At 25.4% G+C, this 27031-nt stretch overlaps 1 protein-coding gene across 2 annotated transcripts; it reads right to left on the reverse strand.

Annotated features, from left to right (window-relative positions):
* Positions 1-2238: 2238 nt before the first annotated feature.
* On the reverse strand, positions 2239-18306 carry LOC135923883 (plancitoxin-1-like). 2 transcript variants are annotated; one of them, XM_065458873.1, is made up of 8 exons: positions 18172-18306; positions 8315-8498; positions 5842-5914; positions 5523-5690; positions 4390-4599; positions 4121-4259; positions 3708-3858; positions 2239-2704 (listed from the first exon to the last, which is right to left on the reverse strand). In XM_065458873.1, the coding sequence occupies exons 1-8, from the start codon at positions 18258-18260 to the stop codon at positions 2567-2569; spliced, it is 1152 nt and encodes a 383-aa protein (XP_065314945.1). In that variant the 5' UTR covers positions 18261-18306; the 3' UTR covers positions 2239-2566. The 2 variants fall into 2 exon arrangements, with proteins under 2 accessions (XP_065314945.1, XP_065314944.1); XM_065458872.1 differs by having other exon boundaries at positions 2250-2704; positions 3708-3861.
* Positions 18307-27031: the final 8725 nt, after the last annotated feature.

The following is a 27031-nucleotide window of genomic DNA, read 5'->3' on the forward strand; positions in this document are numbered from 1 at the left end:
TTAAATATATTAAAATCTCGAAACTCATTTTAAAAAATAGTTATTCCAAAATTTAATGAGTTTCAAAAACTTATATCATCTAAGCGGTTCCCAATAAAATCTAATATTAAATTTTTTTTCCTTTTAATTGCCTAGAAATATTGATCTGAAAATTATAAAATTTATTATTTATAGAAATAAAATAAATAGTGTTGGTAAACAGCTCATTTTAAGCCGATTTTTACAAACAGCTAACTCAATATCTTAGCCAAAGAAAGATAGCCTAAGGCTCCACTTTTCGCTAATAGATGTCTAGACCTTTGTGCCATCTATGAGCAAAATCTGTTGGGTAATATTTTTCTGAATAAAATATTGAGTTCGCCCTTTTTAAAAATCGGCTCAAATCGAGCCTTTTAACAAAACTAAAAAACTATTATGTAAAATACCATGTTATCGCCATCCATTGTTTTAAATAAAATTTGGTTATTTTAAAATGAAATAAATCCACAGGCGTAGATATGGAGGGGGCTAGCAAGGGGAAATCTCTTACCCTCAGAAATATGTCTTTTTGTGAGTATCATTTTAGGGAAACAAAAAATATCATATTTAGCAAATGTAGGCAATTTTTAATAATAATTTGAAGGAAAGAATGTAAATATTTTTTTTAGGAAAAGCATTTATATATAAAAAAAATGATAAACAAAAAATATTATTTAAGAAATAAAATATAAACCAAAGGCTAATATTTAAAGTGTCATTTTAATTACTCTTAATGTGTCCTTAAAATCACGAAATAATTAATATATATAAAATTTAATTTTTATTCTAATAAAAGTAAAAACTTAATTAGTTCCAGGTTTAGATTAGTTTTTGATACCATTTAAAAAATGGCCTGATTGAGATATATGCCAAAATAATATTATGCAAGCCTCTATATTTGGCAGAGGCCCAAACCTTTGTGTTATCTTAGAGCAAAATCTTCAGGCTTACATAATTTTATTTTGGCTAAAATCTTATTCGTTTAATAATACTACTTGGTAACCAATTTCGTACATGTTTAAAATAATGATATGTTGTTAAAATTAAGCTCTTATCCTGTAAAAAATTTTCAAGCTATAATACTTAAAAGCTAAGAAAACCTGGTCGAAGGTTGGGCAAAAGCGGCCGAAAACCTGTCAAATGGCGCCTAGAAATCATTAATTCCTCCCCTGCCCCCTTAAGAAAATCCTGGCTAGGATTAAACTCGGACATATTATTATGGAATCCTCGTCAAATTTGCAGACATTATATATGGATAAGCACATCATTGGAATGCAAATTAAATGAGGATGGATTCCAAATATATAAGAATATTCCTATTTACTAAAACTGCTCATAATAGTCGATCAAAAAAAATAATTTGTTTACAAGTGGCTGTAATTTTTTATAAAAAATAGCAAGCTCTTATTTATAAAATTAATCTATTATTCGTCAAAGATTTAATTAATCTTAATATGTATTCCGAATTTTCAAACAAAATAATTTTCGATAGGCCTAAATTACTCGAGAAAATAAGGGATTTAAAGTCAGAAAATTTTATATCTTAGAAATACCAATTTTGTGATGGTGTTATTGATGCATCACTACTAAGTACGTTTTTTTAACAATACTATAAAATTTTTCCTATAATGTTGGAAAAAAAAGATGCAGAAATTTAAAATCAGCTTGAAGCCAGCATCCAAATCATGAATTGTAACAAATTTGGAACCCAAAACCAGAAGCTCACAGCCGGAAACTATTTTATAATTTTCAGCAACGGGTTCCAACAAAAGTGTAAGTAAAATAAATATATATTATTAAAATGTTGTGATTCCCTTAGATTTATTTATTGTATTAGTTTAACAGAATTTGAAACCGGAAATAGAAACTCTAGGAACTGCGTCAAATTTAAAAAGAGGAAACAGAACTAGCTCTTCAAAATATTAGGAACTAGAACCGGAATTACTATTTTTTAAAAAATAGTTAGAACAGTAAATCCTTTTAATCCAGGTTTAGAGCTATTATTTTAATTCTAGGCAGGCGATATTTATAATTTTAAAATATATTTCGTTAAATTCTTATATGAAGTAGCAGGAAGCTACTTTTAATATTATATAAATCATTACGCAAATATCGAGAAAAGATTTTAATAATTTCTAATTTTAAGATTCAATAATATAGTTGTCAAGATAAATAAATGATAAAATCAATCACATAATTATAATATTATATGTCATGTCACATTCCAAATTACAGCATATACAAATAAATTAATTCAAAAATAATTTTAAAAAAGTGTATAAAATGGTGAATTTTAATAATAATGCTTCAAATTTAGAAAAATACAATAAATATGTAAAATAAAAGATATATTTTTAATTATAAATTTAAGATAATTTTTTTAAAAATCACAGATTGAATTAAGTCATTTCAAAAATATTATTATAAATATTAAATACTATAATTTAAAAATATTATTATAAATATTAAATACTATAATTTAAAAATATAATAAATAGTCTTTTGCATTATTTTAAAAATGGCATTTTGGAAAAATGGGGTATTCTCTTTAAACGGAATTGTTAACGATTATATCATCTAAAGGTAAAGGACATGCTTCAATATCACTGATGATTTGCTTAAAAGATTCCCATAAATTAGGATTATCGATGCAGACCATTCCTCCAGATCTTTTTGCTTGAGTAATCTTTAACCATAATAATTTTAAATTAAATTTTAAAAAGGAACTAGTATTGAAATTTTTTTTATATTGTAAAATATTTTATCTTGTAAAGTGTATTTTAAACTTACGAAGTTATACTTTAAGTAAAATGCATAGTGCTGTTAAACTACTTATCTTTAGTCAACTATAACAGCGTAGCCATCCAAAAATATTCCAATCAATCCTCAAGTTAAGACTCAACTTAGAGACTTAATTCAATTTTTTAGGCTTAAAAGCTTGACTAAGCCATAATTGAGATGGTCAAAGTTAGGAAATTTAACAACACTAAAAATTCAATATCATGTTCTCAAATACTTAATTGTAATCTGAATAAACAATAATAGTGGTAGAGTTATGATTAGTGAATTTGTAGTACCTATAAATTAAGTAGAAGTGTTTACGCGTGTCTGTTTCTGTAAAACGCTACGTTGCTTAAATTAGCACGGTATTTTTAATTAATAAAGCAAAATAAACGTTTTCTATTTCGAATGCAAAATAAAACGTTTACCAATGTGGACGATAACATTTGTAATTTATTTTTTTTAAAAAGTCCGTAAAACGCTTCCTTTTGTAAGTACTATAAGATAAGATATCTCAATTATTTATCTTCTTTTCTTTTTTTTAAAAAAATAATTTTTTAGAATGATAATTCAAACTTTCATAGGTTTTCGGCTCAAAGTTCGAGCTAGACCTGCAACTTGGCTTGATTTATTGGTACGGGTCTTAATCTTAATATTTTGAAACCCACCGCGGACATAAATATTATACAAATCAGGACCGGGCAAGATAAAATAAAAAGCAAGATCAAAAAATTGCTAAAATATTTTTTTTAAAAAACCTGATCGGTCCAAAAAATGAGAAAAATTTTAAAAAACACTATAAAATTAAGAAATTTGATTTTAAAGTTGTATTCTCATTTTTTTTGAAGATTTAAAAAAATAACAAAGGAAGAAATGTAAAATATGTTGTCTGAATTTATAAATGTTACTTCTCGGTTTAAATCTCCCACGCAAACAACTGATCCAGAACTTGCGGTGATTGTCCATTTGGAATGATCAATCAATTCCGAAAAGTGAATTGCATCTAGATTTGACGGGAGATTGTAAGGGTGCCGAGAGTTCATATCTAGATGGGAATGGCTGCTAAACAAAATAAATCGAAAATAGGAATCATACATAAATTAATCATTTAGTTAAATATAAAAATATTGTTTATGAATCCAAGTAAGAATCGAAAAATAATACACTACACCTGCGATATTTGATCATATCTAATCGTGAGTATGAGTTGGTATCATTACAAAATAGAAATCAAGTTTACTTTGATTTCTATTATGTAAAGTTAGGCTCATCGGTAACAACCATTTTTTCATTATGAACGTTATGATATCTATTCACAAACCTGAAAGATATGCCTTTAATGTTTTCAACCCTAGGAATTTTGATGCAGGATGAATTGAGGATATGTCTTTTGTCAACTTGCCACGTTTCGGTCAGCAGATCAGCATCGTAAAAAGGTGCCAGGATGTTCGTGTAGATATCTGCCAAGATGGAGAATTTCAAAATATAAGAGATAAAAATAATTGAGTTTCCGGTTCCCTCCTCTCTTACCTTTGATTTTAAAATTATCTTACTTACTTTGTCTCCTAAAATACTTTATAATATAATAACCGGCATTGAATCTCTTATATTTGGCGAAACCGGTGAAGACAGTTTTAGTCCACAAAGAGGTAAAAAGATTGTTGAGAGTCCAAGGGGCGCTTTTGTTAGAAACGACGTCCTCGTTTTGGTTTAACCATCTAAAATACGAGTTTTCATCCATAAAACTTTCCGGAATGTATTTGTCGTGGATGTAAGGGGTGTCGTAATATATCAATTGACCTTTTTATTATATTTATTTATTTTTTTTGCATCAAACTGTAAAAATTGGGTAACCTATCACAGAGGCCTGATAAGCCTCTGTGCAAATGGGACTCTACTATCTTAACAAAAATTAAAATTTTAAATGGGCAAAATAACTAATAAATAAGTTGCAGACTTTAATTTACTAAATATGCCATAAAATAAAGTGCGAAACGAATTGGCGAGACTGGAATTCACAAGAGTACGAACATTGTTATATTAAAGAATATACACCATTTCGCTTAAAATATTGGAAAGTGAAATATATATGACAATGAGATATTATTCTCTTATACCTACTTTGGGAATATTAACAAAAAAATTAAAATAAACTAAAATATTGCAAACCTCTAGTTGATTCTATAATCAATCATAAATTAATGCTTTGATTATGTTATTCACAAATAAATCATGATAATCATATATTAAATAGCGACTGTGTAAAAAAATAAGTTAAAAAAAATTAAAGTTTCATCCTTTATTATAACATTCTTATAATAGTCATTTCTATATCATCACTATCAAAATGGCGATCACTAAATATAAGTTAGGTCAAGTAGCGTTGAGCGATTGTTTAACAAATTAAAATGTTATATTTTGATATCACCAATATAGACACATGAATGATAATATAGAAATGACTCTATTATTAAAATGTAATCAATAGATAAACCGTATTTATTTTAAAAATATTATCTTATACAGTCACCTATTTAAAAAAATCCTAATTAATAGCTGTATTATATTAGCAGTTTCGTACTACTGGATTTTGGTCAAAAAAATTTGCTATGAATCTTGTCCTATTTATTTTTTAAAAAACTCCTATTTTTATAGAGATAATATGAATAGTTTTTTATTTATCTAACAATACAATTCAAGGGAATATATAAAAATATCGTTACTTATATTTAACAGTTGAGCATGGTCTATGGAAATGCAAAGAAAAATCTGCCCATTCCAAGCTCCGTTTGGCGGATAAAAATAATGGGAAGATTCCTGAACGGAGATTGGGAATCTGGGCAAGCTATGGACTAGCCAGACACCATTGGTTACGTTGGACATCAAAACGCCTTAAAAAATTAATTATATTTATAGGGAGACATGCAAAGTATAATTTTTTTTTTAAAAAAGAAAAAAGTAATATAATAATATCGATTAAAGTAAATTAAAATAAAGTACAAATATTTTTTTTTAATTTGAGGGAAATTTTTGCAAAAAAACCTTTAGTGTGGCCGAAATCAAAATGCTCTTGTCCATCGGGACTTGCGTCGTTGTAGCTCATGCGCATAAAATCCTTTCATATTTTCAGATTTTTAAAAAAAGGGTTTTACAAATATATGAATTTTAATGAACATGTTCACGTGATAGAAGCATACTCAAAATTTTTTTTTTTAAATTATTCAAAAAAAAATTAATCTAAAATATTCATTTTGTTTAAAAAAAGATATATTTTACCGAAACCAGATATAGGATAAGGTCAGGTGACCTATCAAAAATTTATTAGGTATTCTCAATCCGATACAAAATTTATCAATCAAATACGAATATTTCATTGTTCGATTCGATTTTCAGGTCAGGGTGGAGTTAGGGTTAGCAAGATGCCATCCATGGTTATATTTATAGTAGAGATATGCAAAGCCGAGCCCGTACCTGGCAAATTGGCCCATCATATTTTAAAAAATTATTGCCAAATTGGGCTTAACTTTTTAAACATCATTACATTTTGTGAAATAAATTGATATATTTTAAAATTTATGCAAGAAACAAGGGGCCAATATATTTTTCTTGTAGAATATTATTTTTACAATTAAAAATATATTTAATTTTTCTATATTTAAATAAATTTTGGGCCGAGCGGATAAATCATTTTTATTTTAATTTCGGGGCGGACTTTATGGGTAAATAAATAAAAAAATTTGTTCGGGGTATTTTTTTTAAAAAAAATTTAGAGGCGGGCCTAACTAATCTCTATGTTATATCGAATACACATGGCTGACCTGTGTCAAGCTCTCGAATTAGTATATATGTTAGCGACAAAGTGTTATTTTTTCAACTTTAAATTATTTTTTAAGCATGTTTTTAAAATTTAAATCTGATTTTACCGGAAATGTATTCCAGCATGTTTAGAATTATCCTATCTTATGAATTGTAAATAATTTTGCTGCGCTAACCTTTGAGTTATTTATAATTTATATTTAAAAAAATCTATGGAAAAACTAATTTAAATTATATTAAGTTCAGATGTTCATGGCAAAATTGCCTGAAATACATAGAACAGGTATTCCAAACATGATGGAATACATTTCCGATAAAATCAGATTTTTGCGCTCAAAAAATGATTTAAAGTTATAAAATAAAAAAATGATACATTGGCGAAAAAAAAACATTGCGGATAAAATATATCAGGTGGTTGAGGTTAGAATAATATTTATCAATAAATTTGTGCCTAATTTCAGTTAACTTTTAAGGTGAGTTCTATAAACCCAACTGGAGTATTGAAGAGGAAATATATTTTTTTACATGTAACCTTATTCCAGCGCTAATCATAATGGTCTTTTAAGTTAGGGTTAATAAATATTCTATTACTTTACGCGCATGAAATGTCGTGTAAATAAATGTAACCATATTTATCAAAGACCTGTAGGCCCGGCCCTAAGCCCGACACGAGCCAGACCGAATTTTAATTTTTTTAAAATATTACCGGGCCTGGCCTAAAATTTTTTTTATTTAAAATACCCGGGCCAAGCCTAAAATTTTTAAAAAAAAATACTCGGGCCAGGTTGTATATTTTTAAATCGCCATTAACTATAAAAATTAAAAATAAATGTGATATATTTTTAAAAAATCCGGGCATGAATGGTATTTTTTTTAAAACTTGATAAGTAATTTTATATCACATTATTTAACTATAGGGACCTCGAACGGACTTCATAGGGAAAAAATAACTAAGAGATAAAGGGAAATGGTTATTTCCAAAACTCTTCTGGAACATTAAGAAAATAAATATGAATTAGATTATAATATTATATTTTAAATCATAGGGATAATACGTTCGTTTTTTTCTTTGATTTAACCCTTTTATTAATTCCATTTTGTTTGATGAATAAAATATAAATAATTCATTGTCACTTAGTATATTTAATTCGTCATTTATTATTGCCAAAAAAGGAACTAATCAAAATGGATAAAACTATATTTGGCGATTAAACGTTAAACGCAAAGAGTATATATAAAATTCATGTTATAAAATATAGTAATACTATGATTAGTTGTAAAACATTTCCATATATTTTAGACAACTTTCTTATAAAATGGTTGGTTTAATTTGTCGTAATTATTGTTTTTTAAAAAATTTTATCAACACATTTTTTTTACAATAATTACTGGAAAATCTTAGATTTTTTAAGAAAATTGCTAAAATTATAGGGAAATATTTTACAATTTCTATATTTAATATTATAGTTTTAATTAAATAACAATAGATAATTTAGCTGACAAGTTTGCATTGAAAGGTATTCAAATGTATGCAAACATCACTAAAATGATAATAAAAATTTAATAAATTAGAAATAAAACTCAGGGGCCCTTGCTCTTGCTCCTGGCTAATGTTTTAATATACACAAATATTAATAAAAGATTTAATTATTTAACCATGATTGAGATAAGAATCATTTGTATATTCAATCGAAAAAACCTTGTCATTAGTATTTTCATACAATTGTGTCATGGTAAAAGCAAGAGCATTGTTTGATTCTTTGATGTCTTTCTGTGGGTATAACCATTGAGTGTTAGTGTTATCTAAGTACACATATCCATGACCTTCTTTTAATATGACATCCTCACTATATTCTAATTTCGGTATTTTGTAGATTATAAACCTAAGTGCAATAAATAGATAATTAAATAATTCAATTTTTTATAAAAAATAATAAATATATAATATTTAATGTACAATGAGAATAACTGAAGAATTTTTGTTCATAGTTGAAAAAGTCATCTATTGATTAAAACGAGGTGAATGATGGTCATACCCCCAGATATTAATGCAAAATCGCTCCATTTGAGCCGATCTTTAAAAACGACTAACTCAATATTCTATCCAGGAAAATATTACGCAAGCCTGAAGATTTTGGTCATAGATGGCACAAAGAAATTTAATCCCTTGACAAAATTCGTTATATAAAAATAAACGCGAAAGAATTCGTGAGGTGAATAGAGAGATGCTAAACGGCCGATTTTTAAAAACGGGTAACCAAAATAATATTATGTAAGCCTGGAGATTTTGCTCATAGATTGCAGTGAGGTTTGGAACCCTATATGCCAAATCTCGAGGATTGCATAACAATATTTTTGGTTAAAATCTTAATCGATCCGTTTTTTAAAATCGACCCATTAATAAGAACCAAAATTTTTAAACGCCCACTCTTTCTTAATTTGATAATAAATTCCACCCTCCCCCCCCCCCCCATTGATTATAATATAAGTATTTTTTTATACTCGACGCACGTGATATCAACTAGCCTTTGGACAATCCTCATTCCAAAAAATAGTGAGTAAACTCACCCCCTCTAGGGATACAAACTTACGAATGCATGATTCTTATCAAATATTATTTAAGAGTCATATCGAACCTGTTTCCTGCAAGAAAGATTATTCGTGACGTAACCCAAAACAGAGAAACCATACATCAGATTTCTCAAATATTCAAGAACCTCCCAACTTCACCCTCGGACTAACACCTTTCCGAAATGAAGAATATTAAAATTCTCACATGCGAAGCTACAAATCTATTAAACAGTGTACGAGATTTATTAAATATTAATTGAGTTATATTAAACATGTTTTCTGCAAGAAATATTATTAGTGGTTTAAACGGTTATTTTTTAAAATATAATTTCTTATTTATTTCGGTCAGAAAATAAAATTCAACGGCTTGGATTTCATTAATGTTACATTTGCTTTTGAATATAAAACATGTACGTTGGATTTTTCTTAAATTTTTTTTTTATCTTCGTTATTAACTCAGAGAGGCCCTTAAAATTAGGTATAAAACCAAATTTTATAAATCCCCATTATCTATGAAAATAAATGTAATATATATTTTTTTTAAATCCAGGCCAAGCTGATTTTTTAAAAAAAAATCGGGGCAGGTCATGCAAATGGAGCGAGTCTATACATTAAGGAGTCAGGAATATTTTTATCAACACGAAATATCGATATGGGTATCAAATAAAAGCCTATTTAAATATATTTCTACTGATAATAGTATTTAATCTCAATCTTAAATTGCTGGACTTGGTTTAAGGGAGGGCAATTAAGCCTTAAGCCATTGCTTCCTGGTTAGCGAGGTCGTGAATGTGGAAATATTGCATTGGGAAAATCGTCTTTCAACATTGATTAAATAATTTTATTAACTTTTAAATCCTCCTCCATTATCACTTTGAAGAATTTTTGGTGGACCGTAAATATGAAACAATTTGCATATAATTTTAACTAATTTTTCCCTTGCTTTTACCTCAATGGCTGTGCATAAGTAAATTTAAATATATGCTCTTTGAAGAGTATAATATTTTCGAAATTCTTAGAATATTAACAATATTTTTTCTATAATTATAATAAATGGGATTAAAAGTTATTGAAATTATTTGAATTGTACAAATAATGTATGAATGTGATGCAAAAAAATAAAATATGATTAATAAAAATGCAGTACTAGTTTTAAAATATTCTGGAATATAATCTTTTTATTTATTCAAAAATTTAGGAATAAACACAAGAATCAACTAGATTGGAACAATATATGCCACAGTTCCAGTGAATAAACTCAAGGATTACATATAAAATTGTATAGTATGTTCAATGAAGACAAGATAGCCAAAGGCCCCAATTGGTAAAGTTTCCATGTCCATGGCAATATGAGGTGGAGTTGTAATGGCTAGTATTGATTTTAGTAGCACTTCTGATGGAGAAATTAAATACATTTGTCTACATTTACATATGCAAAGGGTCTGATATCAAAACAAGCAAAATAGTTAAAGTTATAAGTAAATTGTTTTATACTTTTGTTCTCCATAAAAAATTCTACAGTGATAAGGGAAAAGAATTTAAAAATAAATAAAATGATTGATTTGTCTAAAAAAATTATAGATAAAATGCTTGAATCAATTTTAAGGGATGATTTTTCCATTGTAATATTTGCACATTCATGACCTTGCTACTTGGTTTAATTAAGCTAGTAAATGGAATCAAGAATAAGCAGATAAATGCTGGAGACAAGAAAACTTGATTGGGCAACTGCATTCCTCAAATTGGTATTTAATAATCTAGAATATTCTAGAACAATTAAAAACACTGCATTTAATGTTTTCATTACAACACTTTATTTGATAAGTAGCGAAGTTGTAGTGTAGTGCCCCAAGTAAAAATTAGAAATTATTAAAGATTTTTTTAAATAATAATGCTGTAGTTTCTATAAAACCTAAACATCAATCATTTTCATACAGGCCATACATCTTCTAATTTCATCAATCAAAAGATATTCACATGGATTTACAATATTCGTCATAATTAATGTATACAAATTAGAGACCAGCCTGGGTATAAGGGCTGGTCTGCATTTTATTGAAATTTTTTTTTAAATATCCAGGATGGGCCTAAAAAAAATTTTTTTAAAAAATACCAGGGCAGGATATTTCAAATCCAAATATTTTAAATCACCATTATTAACTATAAAGATTAAAAATAAATATATTTAAAAGAATGACCAGACTGTGCAAATAGTACCTCTGCAGATTTCTGGCTTAGATAAACAGTATTGGAAATATTTCATGAATTTTCCTTGTGTGGCATTAGAAAAATGTATACCTTTAATATGCCCTTTATCATATTTATAAAATTGTAAAGAGGGAAGTATTGATCTGAATAAAATGTTTTAGGCTTGCCTTGGCAACTAATATTTTTAGCGTCATCTATGCCATTTACAGGCCCTTATTTTGATATTAAATGCTAAAAATGATTTTAAAAAATAGTGCATTTGAATTAAAATACATATAAACTAAAATTCTCCTTTTTAATGATTAAATTGTGACTGTTTAAATTAATTAAAAATTAGGTGAGGGGGGGGGGAGGTTTGTGTTCAGGTTTTTTGTTGTAAAAAAAGAAATTAAGAATTCATTAGAACAAGATTAGCTGTATATAAATGAGAGATGAGATGTGTTGGACAAAGATTATTAATTATATATAAATATATAGTGTTGCGTAATCGGCTAATTTTAGCCGACTAAAAACGGCTTAGCCGAGATTTTAGGTGGAAAAATCGGCTAAGCCTAATTAGGTATAGCCTAAAAATCGGCTAAACCTAATTAGGCTAAGCCTAAAAATCGGCTAAGCTTAAAAATCGGCTAAGCCTAAAAATTGGCTAAGCCTAAAAATGGGCTAAGCCTAAAAATTGGCTAAAAATAAATTATTCAAAATTCTGCATCGATGCTTAGCATTAATTATTATTTATTTATTTTAGTAAAATAATTTATTTTATTTATATTTAATGTAAATATTTTATTATTATCAACAAATAAACATGATAGGATTTATTTTTTATTTATATTATTATATTTTGAAATGAAAATAAATTTATTTATTTGATGTTTTTTTAATAAAAAAAAATAATATGCTGCTATATTGTAAAAATGTAATATTCTTTAAATATAATTTATTAGTGATTTTCACAATCTTCTTTGTAAATACATCTTTTATTGAGGAATTATATTGTAAATTTTATTAGATAAATACACAATCTTTTAGGTGAAATCTTTTATCATTTTTTTTAAAATTATCTATTTATTATTAAATGAGGTGGATTTTATGAAACTTTTTTGATGTTATTTTATATGATCTTTTTAAGGATAATATTTTAATGTGACAATTGTCATAATCGTTCTTTTATAAGTTTTTTGAATTTTTTGAAGAAAGTATGTTAAAATAAGTATTAATAACATGTGTAAATACAAATTTAGTGAAGATGTACCAATGAAAAGTGACAATTGTCATAATGGTTAATTTTAAAGTTTTTTGAATTTTTTTGACGAAAATTTGTTAAAATAATTATTAATAACATGTGTAAATATAAATTTAGTGAAGATGTACCATAGAAAAGTGACAATTGTCATAATTGTTATTTTTAAAGTTTTTCGAATTTTTTTGACGAAAATATGTTAAAATAAGAATTAATAACATGTGTAAATATAAATTTAGTGAAGATGTACCAATGAAAAGTGACGATTGTCATAATAGTTAATTTTAAAGTTTTTTGAATTTTTTTGACGAAAATTTGTTAAAATAAGTATTAATAACATGTGTAAATATAAATTTAGTGAAGATGTACCATAGAAAAGTGACAATTGTCATAATCGTTATTTTTAAAGTTTTTCGAATTTTTTTGACGAAAATATGTTAAAATAAGAATTAATAACATGTGTAAATATAAATTTAGTGAAGATGTACCAATGAAAAGTGACAATTGTCATAATGGTTAATTTTAAAGTTTTTTGAATTTTTTTGACGAAAATTTGTTAAAATAAGTATTAATAACATGTGTAAATATAAATTTAGTGAAGATGTACTATAAAAAAGTGACAATTGTCATAATCGTTATTTTTAAAGTTTTTCGAATTTTTTTGACGAAAATATGTTAAAATAAGAATTAATAACATGTGTAAATATAAATTTAGTGAAGATGCACCAATGAAAAGTGACAATTGTCATAATGGTTAATTTTAAAGTTTTTTGACGAAAATTTGTTAAAATAAGTATTAATAACATGTGTAAATATAAATTTAGTGAAGATGTACCATAGAAAAGTGACAATTGTCATAATCGTTATTTTTAAAGTTTTTCGAATTTTTTTGACGAAAATATGTTAAAATAAGAATTAATAACATGTGTAAATATAAATTTAGTGAAGATGTACCAATGAAAAGTGACAATTGTCATAATAGTTAATTTTAAAGTTTTTTGAATTTTTTTGACGAAAATTTGTTAAAATAAGTATTAATAACATGTGTAAATATAAATTTAGTGAAGATGTACCATAGAAAAGTGACAATTGTCATAATCGTTATTTTTAAAGTTTTTCGAATTTTTTTGACGAAAATATGTTAAAATAAGAATTAATAACATGTGTAAATATAAATTTAGTGAAGATGTACCAATGAAAAGTGACGATTGTCATAATAGTTAATTTTAAAGTTTTTTGAATTTTTTTGACGAAAATTTGTTAAAATAAGTATTAATAACATGTGTAAATATAAATTTAGTGAAGATGTACCATAGAAAAGTGACAATTGTCATAATCGTTATTTTTAAAGTTTTTCGAATTTTTTTGACGAAAATATGTTAAAATAAGAATTAATAACATGTGTAAATATAAATTTAGTGAAGATGTATCAATGAAAAGTGACGATTGTCATAATCGCTATTTTTAAAGTTTTTTGACGAAAATATGTTAAAATAAGTATTAATAACATGTGTAAATATAAATTTAGTGAAGATGTACCATAGAAAAGTGACAATTGACATAATCGTTATTTTTAAAGTTTTTTGACGAAAATATGTTAAAATAAGTATTAATAACATGTGTAAATATAAATTTAGTGAAGATGTACCAATGAAAAGTGAAAATTGTCATAATCGCTATTTTTAAAGTTTTTTAAATATAAATTTAGTGAAGATAGTGACATTTGTCGTAATCGTTAATTTTAAAGTTTTTTGATTTTTTTTGAAGAAAATATGTTAAAATAAGTATTAATAACATGTGTAAATATAAATTTAGTGAAGATGTACCAATGAAAAGTGACATTTATCATAATTGTTATTTTTAAAGTTTTTTGAAGAAAATATGTTAAAATAAATATTAAAAACCTATTTAAATAAAAATTTAGTGAAGATGTACTATAGAAAAGTGACAATTGTCATAATCGTTATCTTTAAAGTTTTTTGAATTTTTTTGACGAAAATATGTTAAAATAAGTATTAATAACATGTGTAAATATAAATTTAGTGAAGATGTACCAATAAAAAGTGACATTTGTCATAATTGTTATTTTTAAAGTTTTTTGAATTTTTTTGAAGAAAATATGTTAAAATAAATATTAAAAACATGTTTAAATAAAAATTTAGTGAAGATGTACTATAGAAAAGTGACAATTGTCATAATCGTTATCTTTAAAGTTTTTTGAATTTTTTTGACGAAAATATGTTAAAATAAGTATTAATAACATGTGTAAATATAAATTTAGTGAAGATGTACCAATGAAAAGTGACATTTGTCATAATTGTTATTTTTAAAGTTTTTTGAATTTTATTGACAAAGATATTTTAAAATAAGTATTGATAACATGTTTAAATAAAAATTTAGTGAAGATGTACTCTAGATAAGCGACAATTGTCATAATCGTTATTTTTAAAGTTTTTTGATTTTTTTTGACGAAAATAGTTAACTTGCATCGATATTGATTTCAAAATAGAAAAAAAAGTTTACCCAAATTTTAAACAAGATTGTCTGATGAAAATTGGTAAAAAAAATAATAATTTCTAAATTAGGATTAGATATTATGATATAAATTTTGCATATTAATTTCTGACCCGATGAACAAATGTAATAAAATCCCAATTTGCTCCTGTTTTTGGGGAAGAATCTATTATTACCATATGTGTTTCTATGGCATATACTCAGGCAATTTTAATTTTACAATCTATATTTTTACCCATTTACATCAAAGAAATTTTAAAAATAACGATTATGACAATTGTCACTTTTCTATAGTACATCTTCACTAAATTTTTATTTACACATGTTATTATTTCGTCAACAAAAATCAAAAAATTTAAAAAATAATGATTATGAAAATTGTCGCTTATCTAGAGTACATCTTCACTAAATTTACATTTACACATGTTATTAATTTAATACTTATTTTAACATATTTTCGTCAAAAAAATTCAAAAAACTTTAAAAATAACGATTATGACAATTGTCACTTTTCATTGTCTTCACTAAATTTATATTTACACATGTTATTAATACTTATTTTAACATATTTTCGTCAAAAAACTTTAAAAATAACCATTATGACAATGTCAATTTTCTATGGTACATCTTCACTAAATTTTATTTAAACATGTTATCAATACTTATTTTAACATATTTCTTCAAAAAAATTCAAAAAACTTATAAAATAACGATTATGACAATTGTCACTTTTCTATGGTACCTCTTCACTAAATTTCTATTTACACATGTTATTAATACTTATTTTAACAAATTTTCTTCAAAAAAATTCCAAAAACTTATAAAATAACGATTATGATAATTGTCACTTTTCTATGGTACATCTTCACTAAATTTTTATTTAAACATGTTTTTACTACTTATTTTAACCTATTTTCTTCAAAAAAATTCAAAAAACGTATAAAATAACGATATGACAATTGTCACTTTTCTATGGTACATCTTCACTAAATTTTTATTTAAATATGTTTTTAATACTTATTTAACATATTTTCTTCAAAAAAATTCAAAAAACGTATAAAATAACGATTATGACAATTGTCACTTTTCTATGGTACATCTTCACTAAATTTTTATTTAAACATGTTTATAATACTTATTTTAACATATTTTCTTCAAAAAAATTCAAAAAACGTTAAAAATAACTATTATGACAATTGTCAATTTTCTATGGTACATCTTCACTAAATTTTTATTTAAACATGTTATTAATACTTATTTTAACATATTGTCGTCAAAAAAAATCAAAAAACTTTAAAAATAGCGATTATGACAATTGTCACTTTTCTTTGGTACATCTTCACTAAATTTATATTTACACATGTTATTAATACTTTTTTTAACCTATTTTCTTCAAAAAAATTCAAAAAACTTATAAAATAACGATTATGACAATTGTCACATTAAAATATTATCCTTAAAAAGATCGTAAAATCATCAAAAAAGTTTCATAAAATCCACCTCATTTAATAAAAAATAGATAATTTTAAATGATAAAAAAATTATAAAAGATTTCACCTAAAAGATTGTTTATTTATCTAATAAAATTTACAATATAATTCCTCAATAAAAGATGTATTTATAAAGAAGATTGTAAAAATCACTAATAAATTATATTAAAAAGAATATTACAATTTTACAATATAGCAGCATATTATTTTTTTTATTAAAATAACATCAAATAAATAAATTTATTTTCATTTCAAAATATAATAATATAAATAAAAAATATTAAATCATATCATGTTTATTTGTTGATAATAATAAAATATTTACATTAAATATAAATAAAATAAATTATTTTACTAAAATAAATAAATAATAATTAATACTAAGCATCGATGCAGAATTTTGACTAATTTAATTTTAGCAGATATATATATGCTTAGCCAATTTTTAGGCTTAACCTAATTAGGCTTAGCCGATTTTTAGTTTTAGCCGATTTTTAGGCTTACCTAATTAGGCTTAGCCGATTATTAGGCTTAGCCGATTTTTAGGCTTAGCCTTATTAGGCTTAGGCGTAGTTTTTAGCCGATTACGCAACACTATATATATATATATAAATGGTCTATATGAAAACAAAACTTTCAATTTATTCATAATATTAGCACCAACATCAATAGGGTATACATATTACTTTAGAGAAAAAAAATCTCTATTAATAAAAAGAAAATATTATTAAACATGACCCAAAAAAATGAGATGTGATGGACAAAAGTGATAAATTATTCAATTATATATGCTTTAGATGGTCAGCAAGATAAGGAGATTTTTAATTTATACATAATACTATAACAGTAACACCAACAGATCTACTTATTCAATATATACATTTAATAAAAAGCCCTTGCCCTGCCCCATAAAGTAATGAAATATATGAGAAATTGAAGTGAGATAGTGGTAAATGAACACTGATAAATCTCCGTTTATATAACGATTAAGGGAAGGATAGATTAACTTAAGGACTCTATCTACCAGGACTATAAGGCTTCCAGAGTGTGAAACATGTTTAGATAAATATATATTGGTGCAGAATAAAGTACATGCATTATTTTTAGAATAAAGAAATTCTTAGTCTGGTATAAAATAAATCAAAGGTTTAGTCTTTATGTAATAATTTCAATTCTCCTTCTAATTGATGAGCCAATCAGTGATCTCTCATATAATTGAAAGAAAATATTAATGCAAGAAGGGGGGATTAGTATAATTGTGTATTTCAAAAATTAACTTATAACTAAAATATGATTTTTAACCCCCCCCCTTCCCCATGCAAAATCTCAGAGAGCCACTGGATATGTAAGTAGAATTCATACTCAATGAAACCCTAAATATATGCTCCATTCCAAATAATTTATGAATGTGGCATTGCTAATATTTCATAAAAATATATTATTTTTATTAATTCTTGAATTAAAAAATATTAAATATAATTATTGATATTGACTTTTATATAGGATATGACATATAATTTTATTCATATTATTTACCAATCAACATCTTCATTCTTTTCATTTTTGCAATTGACAGAGTAGCTAGCATGTATACAAAGTGATAAAAGAAATATAAGAAAAATCATTCGTACAATTTAATTGAATATACCACTACATAAAAAAGATGGACATCCGTCTATTATTGTAACCACAATGACATAATAGTAATATTTTTAATGTATGACACGATAGTAAACGTTCATTTAATAATGATAACATATCGAAACCCATACAAATTTTTTAAAAAATCCGTCGATGCTAATATAAATCCATCTTTCACAGATATATACCATGCCGATATATCATATATCAACAATATGCATATTCCTATACAATTTTTTTTAGCACATATTGGATATAACATATTTACAATATAACATATATAATAAATTTTCTTATTTATTTGATACTTCTTCTCCTAACAGTGAATACACCTGCGATACATAATAACCTATTACCATTGTCAAAGTATTGTTAGCCAAAGGGGGGGGGGGGTGGGGATTCTCCATTCGGAAATTAGTCTATTTACGCAAATATCCCCCTCCTCTTCTTCAAAAATGTATATAATATGCAGAAGCATGTGAAAGAAAAATTAGTAAAAGTTAATAACGTTTAGAAATAACGACTACAATTGAAAAATTTTAGAAAAAATGCGATTATAAGAAAAAGTAAAAAACCAAATTATTTTGAAATAAACAATATAGTTAAAGGCTTATAATAGCTTTTATTTTACAAATATTCTCATTATTTTTATAAAATAAATAAATTATACAAAATCTAATTTTTTAAATATAATGGTTAGTTTAATCAGGCAGTGGATAAAATTTAAATTTTAGTCTATTTAGTTTAAAATGAGATTAATTTGTTTACCAAGCCCAGGGATTTACTAGCCCAGCCCCCCCCCCCCCCCCCCGCACTAATTTTTAAAATATTGTATCTTATACAATTTTTTTGGGCATTTTGATTAAGTTCTCCCGCCTTTGTTTATGAATCTAACAACCCTGGTTACAAATCTATTTGGTTTTAATTGATGAATATAATTTTATCGAAGAAGCATAAAATGGCTGAGAACAGTTTTATCTTTTAATAATTTATATTTTATATTATATCTTTAGGGATATAAGAAGCAATTAATGTTGATCAGCAAATCTATTGAGCACTTGAAAAAGAAAGAAATCTAATAATAAAATATTACACAGATTATTTTCTTAGGAGATTAACTAATTAAATAATGGAGTTCATTTCTAGTTAAGAGATAAAATAGTCTATATTTATTTTTCGAAGTAGGAAAATTTAATATTAAATTTTTAGGGATAAAAAGAAGATTAATGATGGATCATCAAATCTATTAAAAACTTTTAAAAGGAGGGGTATCCAATAGTAAAGGTATACAATATTTCTTTCTTTCATATACTATTATTATATATTTATTAGGAGATTAAATAATGAAATCTATTTAATACATAAAAAGGAGGGAAATCTAATAATAAAAGTAAGTATTTGGGGATAAAATAGCCCATATTTTAATTTTGAAGGAGCGGAAAATTGAAAAGAACGGTATAATCATTTAATTTTTATATTAATTATTATATTTTTGGCATAACTGGCGATTAGCGATGAATTATAAAATCTATTGAATACTTGAAAACTAAGAGAAATCTAAAATTAAACACATATATAATACTACTCTCCCATAGGCGTAGCCAAGATTTTCCTAAGGGAGGGGGGGGGGAATCAAAAAATTACTGGGGCTTTGCCCCCAGACCCCATTTTGGGAATGTAGGAAAGTTATAATAAATTTCAAATAACGTAACCTTTAAAATATATAAAGTAACCTTTAAAATATATAAGATAATATTAACCAATGTCAAATTTAAATCATTGGAGCAATCTCTTCACATTCCCTTTCAAATGCCTCTCAATCCCAAAAGATAACAAATCTATCTCACTACCTAACCTAATAAAAGACAGACTTAAAAATTTGGAAAATTTAACACTATTAGAATACGGTCAAAATTCCAATTATTTTAATGAAAGTTTCAGTATTAACTACAACAAAATATCCAAAAAAATAAATGAAGGCGACATATGCGGTGCACAAGAATTAATCTCTTCACAAACAAAACTCGCCCCATCTAACGACGTGATCCTTGACAAACTAAAATCCCTTCATTTATATGCCTCTTATACTAGCTACCTTAGTCTATATATAGTCATAAAATATTTTTACAAGATAGGAGGTTAATTTTAATAAAAAAAATTAGCCTGGAACAAATAGGAAATATATTTTTATTAGTTTATATAAAATATAATAAATAACTTATATATACATTAATATAAAAGCATAGTAATAATTTATTCCAAACAAGTATAAGAAATTTATTTATAAAAAGTAAGTAGACATCTAGTGATATTCCCCCATTATATAGAATTAGTTACGAAATACAAGGTAAAATTCCACTTTTACAGACATGTTTGACAGTTAGAGAATATATTACAGTTAATATTTTAACAAATTTTACTAATCAATGCTCTTGATAATAAATATAGCAGCAATATGCAATCAATTATTTAACGCCATCTATATAGTAAAAATTAATTTTCATATTATTCATCCCACAATGTCTTTAAAAGATATTTTTTGATGTCCTTATCAATATTTTATAGTTTTCTGTAAAATATATAATTCGCTATATTGGTAAAAATAACTAGATTGTCATTTCATAATTGATATATGTAAATCTACGACATATAATATTCCACTGTTTGTATTGTGCTTTAATTTTTTATTTAATTTATGATTTAATTTTATCAATAGTTTTATAATTATATTTTACTTTTATTAAGATAAATAAAATTACTCACTTTATAAAAAATTATATTTGATATATTATATTATTAGTAATTTTATGGATCTATTATTAATAATTATAATACATTTCACTTTTGTCTTAAGACTTATCTTTGGCTTATATTCCATTTTTTAAAAAACATTTTTGGTTCACTTTTTTTATATATAAAGACTTTTTCCAAAAATGTATGAATTATGATGAATAGCTTTATAGAAAAATATCAACTTTTACATTCTTTCTTTCAAATTATTGTTTAAGATATATGCATACATTTTTGGGGGTCAGGGAGTGGGGAGAGGACTAAGGGGGATATTTTTTATTAGCTTAAAATGATATTCACAAAATATGATAAATTTCTGAAGGGGGGGATTTCCCTTTGTCCACCCCCTGGCTACGCCTATGTACTTTCCATATATTTTATAGGGGATTAAGTTGATTTTGAGATAAAATTCCGCATATCTTGATTTCAAAGGAGTGTAAAATGGAAAACAGGTAACGGCCTATGAACAGCTGGCTGGGCGGGCACATAAAGGCCTCAGATCTACGCTAGATAGATATCTCAAGAATTTAACCATTATATATTACTAAAGCCTTAATAAACTTATCTGGTGGGCGCTACGCCACAAAAAAGTTACCGAAAAATATATAAGAATAATAGAGGATATGTATATGGGACATACAACAATGGTCCGCAGCACAACAGGTACTTCAGCAGGCTTCACAATAGCCGAAGGAGTTCATCAAGGGTCGGCTCTCAGCCCACTTCTCTTCATTACAGTAATAGATGTATTAGCACAGTCTATACCTCAAACAGTCCCGTGGAATATGATATTTGCAGATGATATTGTTATACTTGCCGAATCCAAGGATGAAATGAAAGAAAGGTTAGTGAATTGGATAAATATCCTAGAAACGCACGGATTAAAAGTAAAAGAGAAAAGACGGAGTATATGGTGATAGGAGGAGATGAAACGGAGAGTATTGATATAAATGATTGGCAGATATCCGCAATTGAAAGCTGCAAATATTTGGGCTCCACTATACAAACAAACGGCACAATAGAAAAAGAGATAAAGAATAAGATTAATCAAGGGTGGTTTAAGTGGAGATCTTTATCTGGAGTGCTATTTGACAAAAGAATCCCACACAAATTAAAGGGAAAAATTTACAGTTCCATAGTACAACCAACTATTCTTTATAGTTCGGAAACATGGCCAACCAAAGAATCAGACGAGAGAAGTCTACAAACTATGGAGATGAGAATGCTGAGGATGATTGCTGGGGTAACAAGAAAGGATAAGGTGCGCAGTACAAGAATACTAAATAGTTTAAAGGTAGTGCCCATTAAGACTAAGTTAATGGTAAACAGACTTAGGTGGTATGGGCACACAATGAGAAGGCTTATGAACTACATAGGAAATAAAGTTGAAAGATTGGAAGTGATGGGCAAACGTAAAAGAGGAAGGCCAAAACTTCAATGGGGCCATAAAGTTAGAGCCAATATAAAGAAGTATAAAATAGATAAAAGAGATTGTACGAATAACATAAAGTGGAGAGAGATGTTGAAGGAGCTTACCACCAGAAAAGGTGAAAGCTAGAGAGAAAAAAAAAATAAAAAAATATTACTAAAGCCTCGAGTTTTGGTCAAAAGATGGTCATACTTATACTAATTTAGTGAGAAATCATGGCTTAGTTATTTTTTATAACTGGTCATGACTTATCTGTTAAAAAAAAGCTATAACGGAAGTTTTCGCCAGGCTCTAGATGAGATTATATATCTAATTTAGTTTGATTGTAATTATTTTCGATGAATATAATTTTATAGATGTAAAAAGATGGTCAGAATATTTTAGAAATATATACAAAGTCATATAGAAAGATTTATTAGGTGTACTAGGGATATAAAAATTTTTGTTACAAAAATTATTTTACAAATAGGGTGAATAATTTTAAGTTAGCCTAATACTAATGACTTAATATTAATTTTGAAGGAAAATTTTCGAATTGATTTTATAAGATAACTAAGAAAGTGGATAAAAACTTTCTGATATTTTTTAATTCTTGGAATCTTTTTAATCTATTTTGTTGATATAGATCTTTATTTAACAATTAAAAATATATTTTGCATAAAGAATATAAAAAATTTAAATCAATAATCGTTATCAACAAAAATGGTAAACAAAAATCAAAAAAGATATTCTGAAGTTCTATTCTGTACTGAGAAATCTATGGTATGTTACTTAAGAATACTTAATTTTAGGCATAAGGTTATTTTATTTGTTGGTTTTACTTTTCGAAATAATAGCAATAATATCAAATATATTTATTGTTACGATACACAAAGTTTCTCTTAGATTTCACACTGCAAATACCAGCTATTACATTAAATGCTTCCCATTTCGTTTTTTTGAAAATATTTGATTCTTAATGGGTTCTTTATACCTACAACACTATTCAAACATAGCTAAAGCTCTTAATAGCCATTTTACTTTCTTCATAAGTAGTGCCTGTATTTCATTTATTATTTGAATGAAATGGCATTACAAATGTTTCAAAGTTATTTGGTTGAGCTTGAATTTTTTATTATGCTTTTATGTTTTAAGGAGACCTGTGTATCAATTATATACTATTGGTGGGATCTATAAATATTTTTTAATATGTATAATCCTTCATCATTAAATTTTACTTTTTGTGATTTGTGTTTATTTTCTAATATATTTATCAGTAAATTGAAAATTAATAGGGTTGATTAGAAAAAAATACAGCCCATATTTAAATCTGGAAAAAAACCCAATATGGCTAAGAACAGTATTATTATCCTTTAACATTTAATATTATATAATATATTTTTAGGGGTAAATAAGATATTTATTATGGATCATCTATATATCGAATAATTGAGAAAATGTAAATGTAAGAAATCTAATAATCCATGTATAAAGAAGCACGAATCATTTTTTTACAACAAATATTATATTAAGGGATAATTAGCTATCAATGATAGATTATCAAATTTATTGAATATTTGAAAACTATGAGAAATCTAAAATTAAAGGGTTTATACTACTTTCTATATTTTTCTTGTGGAATTAAATAAATTATGGAGTTGATTTGGAGATGAAATAGCATATATTTTGATTTTAATGAGCTCTAAATGGCAAAGAACGGGTATGAGCTTATAAGTCCCTGCCTATCTCACGAGTTTCAGATCTACACAAGATATGTATCTCAAATATTTAATCAAAATATACTAATGAAGATTCGACAAGTGCTCAAAAGATGGCCAAACTAATCTGTCATCTATTTGGGAAGTCTTGATAGTTTTTATTTAACCGTTTATAAAAAAGCGCCTAAACCGAAGTTCTCGCCAGGCGCTAGATGGGATTATATATAGACACAAATCCAATTTGGTTGATTGTAATTATTCTAGAAGAATATAATCTTATCGATGTAAGAAGATTTCAGAAATAATTAGCAAACGCTAAAAAATTTTTGTATAATATAACTAATTTCGGATATAAAAATAATTATTTTGTTCGTTAATTTACTCATTTTTGTTACAAAGATTATTATACCAATAGGGTGAATAATTTTACATTAGCTTAATATCTAATTGCATTCTTATTTCAATTTATCACCTTTATGTACGTTCTTTTTATAAATAAGATTTTCTAACTAATTCTATTAGATAATTAAGAAATAGGATTAAAACAATTCTAAATTTTTAATAATTCTTGGAAACTTTTGAATCTATACTAGAATAAATGTTTTATTAGTTATTAGTTATATAACAATCAACAATATATAATGTTCTAAAAATTTAAAGAAAATCAACAAGTAATCTTTTTTAACAAACAACAATATATAATGTTTTAAAACAAAAAATCAAAAAAGATTTTATGAAGTTCAATTTTATAATGACAAATCTATGATTATAAAATTTCAGAATATTTTGTTTAATGAGAAATATATTCGTCGCGTAAAGTTATTTTATTTATACATTAGTTTTAAACTCTCTTCGAAATAATAGCAAGCTTATCATATATATTTATTGTAATGGTACATGATGTTTCATTTAGATTTCAAACTGTAAATATCAGCTACTCGATATCTGAATGCTGATAGAATTCGTTTTTTGAAAATATTTTATTCTTAATGGATTTCATAGCACAACGGGTGATTATGTGCTAAGTATAATTGATGCTCGTAATAGCCATGATACTTTCTCTATCATTTGGGCCATCAGAGATTACATTTGACATTCTCTTAAATCTTGAATGTGGTTACTTTTTAAATGTTTTATAAAGATATTTAATTAAGTTTGAATTTTTTCTTATGCATTTTATAGTTCAAATATAATTTATATATTTGAGATCTGGGCTTTATAAACTAGTTTATTTTTATATTTTCAATATATTCTTTTATTTTAGAAAACCTATGTATCAATAGATATTTTTAACTATTAACTATTTATAGGAATTTTAAATATAAACCTGTATTACTATTTATTTTAAAGGTGTCTTTTAACTTGCGTTTACTTTGCTAAAATATTTATCTGGAAATTTAAAATAGGGTTTATTACAAAAAGATTCAGCCCATATTCAAATCATTACTGGTTGTAAAGTGGATAAGAACAATATTATTATTTAATTTTGTTGTTAGTAATTTAAAGATAAATGACGATTAATTATGGATAATCAAATATATCAAATGCGTACAAGAAATCAAATAATAAAGGTATACAAAAATTCTTTTTTGTATATGCTATAAATTTCTTAGGTCTAGATAATGAACTTAAATGGAGCTGATTTAATGATAAAATATCCCATATTTTGACTTCGAAAGAGCCTAATATGTCTAAGAACGTATTATCCTTTAATATTTATAGAAACTACTAGATTTATATGGATAAATTATGATTAAATATGGATCATAATATATATATATACACTTGAAAATTAGAAGAAATCTAGTAATAATGGTATAATATACTTCTATCTAACATATGCTATTATATTTTTCATAGGAGATTAAATATTGAAATATAATGGGATTGATTTGGTGATGAAAAGGCTTTATTATGATTTTGAAGGAGCGATAAATGGCTAAGAAATTTTTTATCGCCTAATATTTAATATTATAATTTTAGAGATATGTAGCAAATGTTGAATCCTTATATTTATTCAATATTTGAATGTGAGAAATCTAGTAAGCGTGCTATAAAATATTCTTTCTCTCATTACTAATATATAGGAGATTAAATAGTGTAGCGAGATAAAAGGAGATGAAATAGCCCATATTTCAATATCGAAGGAATGTAAAATGGCTTAGATTATTATCTTTTTTTTATTAAATATTATATTCTTAAGGATTAGTGGCGATTAATTATTGATTCATCAAATCAATATTAGAAATGATTAAATCTATTAATAAGGGTAAATAATTTTTTCTCTCATATACTATTATATATATTTTAGGAGATTAAATAAGGAAATAAAAAGGAAATAATATGAAATAATCCAGATTCAGATTTCAACGAAATGTAAAATGGCCACGTTATTTAACAATCAACAATTTTTAATGTATTATGAAAATTTAAATCAATAATCGTTGTTAACATGCAATTATATAGATTGTTTAAAAAAATATATAAATGATATTCTAAGTTCTATTCTAAAATGAGATATCTATGATTATGTTATTTTAGATTATTATTTTTTTACATAAAAATATATTCGACATCAAGTTATTTTATTTGCAAATTAGTTGTAAACTCTCTTCGAAATAATAACAAGCATATATGATACATTGATTGCAATGATACTCAACTCTTCTCTAAAATTTACTAATTCTGATCCAATTTCATTTTTTAAAAAAATATTTAATTATTAATGATCTCTTAATTGCTATTAACGAAAGTTTAGTGTAAACTAAATTGCTCTTATTAACCTTTTCCTTCATTTGGCCCATCATCTGTTACATTTGCATTACTCTTATTATTTGAA

This window comes from Gordionus sp. m RMFG-2023, chromosome 2 (genome assembly GCF_954871325.1).
Source record: "Gordionus sp. m RMFG-2023 chromosome 2, tfGorSpeb1-WG-v2, whole genome shotgun sequence".
Lineage (NCBI taxonomy): Eukaryota > Metazoa > Nematomorpha > Gordioida > Chordodea > Parachordodidae > Gordionus > Gordionus sp. m RMFG-2023.